Below are 5,820 nucleotides of genomic sequence, written 5' to 3' on the forward strand. Positions count from 1 at the left end.
GAAAATAGTGCTTTCTTAGAGGAAGGACTAGAATGCAGGGATGGTAGACAAGAGAGATTTTTATCTGTATTATTTGAATTTTTGACAAGGAAAACATGTTTATGTATTACTTGTATAATTAAACAATAAAAAAGAAAGCCACTAAATATTCACAGGTGATGAGAAAGCCATTAATGATGATTTCAAAAGACTTCGTCACAACAAATGCAAGTTAGTTGGCAAAGCAGGAGGAAATGGGTATTTCAAGTGGGTACTTGATATTTCGGTGGGACTGATGGCCATTTCGACAAAAGAACCAATATCATCACATATTTTAGATTTTTGCTTTTTAAAAAATGTTCAGTGGGTACACTCACCCCATTCTTAACCAGATTTATATATTGATGCAAAGCTCAAAAATGCTTATTGTGCACATGATACTTTTATATTTTGATGTGGGCCTCAAAATGTCCTGCTTTAACTTGTTTTTTTTTTTTTTTTGAGACAGAGTCTGGCTCTGTTGCCCTGGCTGGAGTGCTGTGGCACCAGCCTAGCTCACAGCAACCTCAAACTCCTGGGCTTAAGCGATCCTCCTGCCTCAGCCTCCCGAGTAGCTGGGACTATAGGCATGCACCACTATGCCCGGCTAATTTTTTCTATATATATATTTTTAGTTGTCCAGATAATTTCTTTCTATTTTTAGTAGAGACGGGGTCTCGCTCTTTCTCAGGCTGGTCTGGAACTCTTGACCTGGAGCGATCCACGCGTCTCGGCCTCCCAGAGTGCTAGAATTACAGGCATGAGCCACTGTGCCCGGCCAACCTAATTGTTTTTTAAAAACACCCAGTCTCACTCTGTCACCCAGGCTGGAGTGCAGTGGTACAATCATAGCTCATTGCAGCCTCGAACTCCTTAGCTCAAATGATCTTCCTGCCTCAGCTTCCTCAGTAGCTAGCACGATAGACTTGCATCATCATGCCCAGCTAATTTTTTTTTTTTTTTTGGTAGAGATAGATTCTCATTATGTTGCTCCAGCTGGTCTTGAACCCCAGGCCTCAAACAATCCTCCCACCTTGGCCTCCCAAAGTGCAGGCATGAGCCATGGTGTGCTGCCTCTGCTTTAATTTAAACAGAAGGAATAGTAAGAACAGAAGTGTAAAGCAGAAAGATGCCTCCAGGGGAGCTGCAAGTCATTTGCACTGTTGGGGGGTGAAATTAGAGGCTGAGGTCAAGAGCAGATCCTCTTTCTCTTTCTCTTCCATTGTATTCCTCCTTTTACTTTCCTCCCAAATTTCTTCCCTCCTTTTATCCCTGTCATGGGGGCTAAGGCCTGGAAACACCAAGATATCATCTTCTGCCCCCAAGTTTGCAGTCTGGTGTGGTAGGTAGATGGATTTGCAGTGACATTTGTGGCTGACTCAGGTCCATGGCCTTGCTTTTAAACTGTCCTGGCATTCCTGACTTTCTTGCCTTCTCTACACTTCTGAATTCCTAGGAGTCTGTTCTCTGCTTTGATAGTTATCCCTCCCTAATTCTAAACTATCTTCTGTTGCGTGTGACTTACGTGTGTTCATTTTCTCTCCCCGGGTCTATTGTAAACTCCTTGAGGGCTGGGGCCACCTTTCTGTGACCTTTTGTTCAGCAAGGCTGTTGGAAGCAGAAAGACTTTCTGAACTGTCTCGAGTTCCGGTGGTACAGTCATGGTTATTGCAGCCTGACAGTCTGTACCTAGATAGAGTAACGATGACTTCAGTGAGTCATGACACCCTTGCAGAAACAAAGGTGTGCAGGCTTGTCAGTTGAGTGCATATTTTCACAGCACTCAGCAATGATATTTGCTTTTAATCAGAAGTCACAGCGGAACAGTTGGTTTGAGGAGAAACACTCCTCTCTTCAGAAGTCACTGATTAAACTGTAACTATGGTGTAATGTATGGTCCTTCACACACAGCAGTGGAGATAAATGTGTTATCTGAGAAGGGAGTTTAGCATTCTTAACATTCATCATGCCATCTCAAACCTTTATCTCGTCTTAGTGTGTGCCAGACACTGTGCTGCTAAGCAGCTTTTCAGAAATTATCTTATTTAATCTTTACAATACCCCTGTGAGAATTTTTATTATCCTCATTTTACAGAAGAGGAAATGGAATTAGAAACGTGTCCAAGGTCACACAGCTAAAAGTGATGGAGCCAGGATTTGCTGAGATTACAGGTGTGAGCCATTGCACCTATTACTAAAATTTTAATATGAATTCATCAATTGAAAAAATCTCTTAGAACATGTGATTCAATTTTTTCTTGAATAATACAGTCTGAGGACTTGTTTATATTTGTTCAAAAAATATTTATTGAACAGCCACTATGTGCCAGACACTGCGGGGAGCGAAATAATCCACTTGTGGCAGAAAATCTAGCTGGGAACTCTCACAAGAAACAAATAGTCACACAAACAACTATATAATTTTAAGTTGTGGTAAAATATATATATAATTGTAAGTTGCAGAAAAAGCAACATGGGCAAAGGCCCTGAGGCAGGGAAGGGTTTGTTGAGAAACCGAAGCATGTGTGGGTAGTTTGCTGAGAGACAGAGAATGCTGGGAGAGCCTCAGGTGGGAGGACATCAGAAGGAACAATAGAAAAAAAAATCCCTAGAAAAATCCAGCAGAGAAAAACAACATAGACCGGGCACTGTGGCTCAGGCCTGTAATCCTAGCACTTTGGGAAGCTGATGGGGGGCGGGGAGGGTTGCTTGAGGTCAGGAGTTCGAGGCTGCTGTGAGCTATCATGATGCCACTGCACTTCAGCCTGCGCAACAGAGCCAGACCCCATCTCAAAAAAAAAGAAAAAAAAATAATGCCGTAAGTTTACATCTTACCTCGGTTAATCCTCACCAGAATCGTGTGAGGCAGGGAGGGCAAGCATAATTACGATTATTTCTATCATTGAGGATTAAAGCTCAGTTAGGGACAAAGTCATGCAGCTTTTGGTACCATGATTCACACCAGAGTTCTCTGGTTCTCTGGGAAGCTGAAAGGGAGCGGGTGGAAGAAGCAGAAAAGGCCTATTGCTATGCTGCGTGACTACCTGAAGGAAGAAGGCTTTGAACTACACACATCAAACAGTAAGCGCTTCTTGGTTGCCACTCTGTTTGCTCTTCTAGGGATCTCTCTTTGTGTCAAGACAGAAAACGAGTCTTGCATTTTAGAGACTGGTTGAAAGTCACTTTCAAAGTCGACAGTTCTGTAATTCTGAGATTTACATATCAGGAAAAAAATTTGAGCGTAAGGTGGGGATTTCTGTCTTGAACCCAAAGGTCGGTGGAATTAAAATAAGGGTTAATCAAAATGAGAAACTACAACTCCCGGCAGGCCTCGGGGCCGGCTCTCCACCTCCCCCCACTTTTTTTTCCGCCGCGGCTGGAGGCGACCAATGACGGTTAGTTATTCGAATAGACCAATAATATCATGAAACTCTTCAGGTTGAGGAGGGGCGGTCGAGTCATCCAATCGTATGGAAGATGGGAACACATCGTAGCCAATCCAAAGGCGTGGGGGCGGGGTCTGAGGTGAGGGCGGTGAAAGAAGTTTGCTGGCGAAGATGGCGACTGAGGCGCAGGGTGAAGGGGAGGTGCCAGTCAGCGACTCCGGCAGGAGGTGAGCCGAATTCTTGGTCCAGCTGCCTGGGAAACGAGGCCGTGGGCTGGTCGTTCTGAGGCCCGTCCCTTGGGTCACAGTGACCCACGGGCTGGGCTTTGTTCCTTCCTCCCACGGAATTTCTCACCGTCGCGCCTGCGGGGGCTGAGGCGCGGTGGCCCAGCCCCTTCCCTGGGCTCCGGCCAGGCCCAGGCTTGGTCCTGCCGAGGTCGGAGGGAGGTCCGCCCGCGGCGTTGGCTGCAAACCCACCAGCTGGGGGTGGCAGCGCTGCCTGCTTTGCGCCAAGACTCATCTTGATGTCGAGGAAACTGAAACCCAGAACTGTTTAGCGAATTCCTTGACGTCACACAGCGCTTTTAATCTCCGAGGCAGTTTGTAGGTTGAAATCTGAGCAAGCATTTGAGTGTCAATTGGAAATGGGTGTGAGGCCTTGGGCCAGGTTTTAAACCACTCTCGGCTTCAGTTTCATCTGTAAAAATGGACATAATGCCTATTTCAGAAAATGTCAGAATTGGATAAGACAATCCATCTGCTGGCACTTAGCCTAGCAGATAATAATAAGTGATACATTTTCGTTTTCCTAGTAGAACAGCTAAAGAACAAATGGGACTGCAGTCCAGAAAGTCATGACTTTATTTCTACAGCGCATTCTTTCCTAAAGGGGCACACCAAGATTTAGCGTTTGCGGGGAAGAATTTCTAGGTGACTTGGCCCCAGCCTAGAGACCGAAGTTGCCTTAATGAATTACAGTGTGTTTTTTTTTTTTTGGTAGAGTTCAGTAGAGTGATCTTATTTACATTACCTCTGCGTAAGTTAGTAAAATACTTTGGTTTGGCGTCTTTTGGTGCCCTTTGTACCGAATAGGAGATTGCAAAAGTCTTGGGAAACTGAGTTTGTGAGCGGGCTTGTTCCGGAGCTGAGATGAAATTGATTGAATATGTTATTTAAAATTTTATACGGAAGAGCTTTCTACTGTTGGAGCCGCACATAAATGGTTGACCATTTTTGCCCAGGGCCCATAATTGATACTTTTGATTAGATCATCCCTCATCCAGTTCTGAAATCCTGAATTATGATGAAAATCTGAGGACAAATAAAATAGTATTTTATAGCAAAAGTAGTTTGGATTCCTCTGTAGTATACTGCCAACTGAATTTAAATTTTGAGTGAGAGTATTAGTTACATGATCAACAGGTATTCACACAATCTTATCTGAACCTGACACGGTTACATCAATTCCAGATTGTAAAAGAGAAGTTTGGGGTTTCTGTAAAGCTTTTTGAGGGCAGGACACATATATGTTTTTATCACATATTCCCAGTACTAAGCTTTGTGTAGGTGGTCAGTAATGAATGAATAATAAATAGTCTTTGTCATTTCTAAGACGTAAATATTGTCTTGTGATAAATACTCTACAAATTCTTTTTTGCCCTGCAAATATTAACCTTTCTAATGTTCTCTTGATGCTGTGGCTTCTTGTATTCCATAAAGAAGAGGAAAGAATTGTCTGATTTGCACAGATCAATTACACATTTAATGTCGAATGGAGAATATGTGATCAGCCATTTAAAACTGTACTGCCTAGCTTTCTTTCTTGTTTTTTTTTTTTTGAGACAGAGTCTCACTCTGTTGCCCGGGCTAGAGTACGGTGGAGTCAGCCTAGCTCACAGCAACCTCAAACTCCTGGGCTCAAGCAGTCCTCCTGCTCCAGCCTCCCAAGTAGCTGGGACTACAAGCATGCACCACTATGCCCGGCTAATTTTTTCTATATATATTTTTAGTTGTCCAGATAATTTCTTTCTATTTTTAGTAGAGATGGGGTCTCGCTCTTTCTCAGGCTGGTCTGGAACTCTTGACCTGGAGCGATCCACGCGTCTCGGCCTCCCAGAGTGCTAGAATTACAGGCATGAGCCACTGTGCCCGGCCAACCTAATTGTTTTTTAAAAACACCCAGTCTCACTCTGTCACCCAGGCTGGAGTGCAGTGGTACAATCATAGCTCATTGCAGCCTCGAACTCCTTAGCTCAAATGATCTTCCTGCCTCAGCTTCCTCAGTAGCTAGCACGATAGACTTGCATCATCATGCCCAGCTAATTTTTTTTTTTTTTTGGTAGAGATAGATTCTCATTATGTTGCTCCAGCTGGTCTTGAACCCCAGGCCTCAAACAATCCTCCCACCTTGGCCTCCC

The 5,820-nt window shown here is 44.0% G+C and overlaps 1 protein-coding gene across 1 annotated transcript in view; it reads left to right on the top strand.

Annotated features, from left to right (window-relative positions):
- The first annotated feature begins 3,571 nt into the window (after positions 1-3,571).
- Positions 3,572-5,820, top strand: part of ARHGAP19 (Rho GTPase activating protein 19) — a 61,061-nt gene continuing 58,812 nt past the window's right edge. Inside the window, exon 1 of the mRNA XM_012654518.1 lies at positions 3,572-3,631. Within this exon, the coding sequence (XP_012509972.1) occupies positions 3,576-3,631 (56 nt within the window). The 5' untranslated portion in view covers positions 3,572-3,575. The remainder of the gene's footprint in view (positions 3,632-5,820) is intronic.

This window comes from Propithecus coquereli, unplaced genomic scaffold (assembly GCF_000956105.1).
Source record: "Propithecus coquereli isolate 6110/MARCELLA unplaced genomic scaffold, Pcoq_1.0 Scaffold440, whole genome shotgun sequence".
Taxonomy (NCBI): Eukaryota; Metazoa; Chordata; class Mammalia; order Primates; family Indriidae; genus Propithecus; species Propithecus coquereli.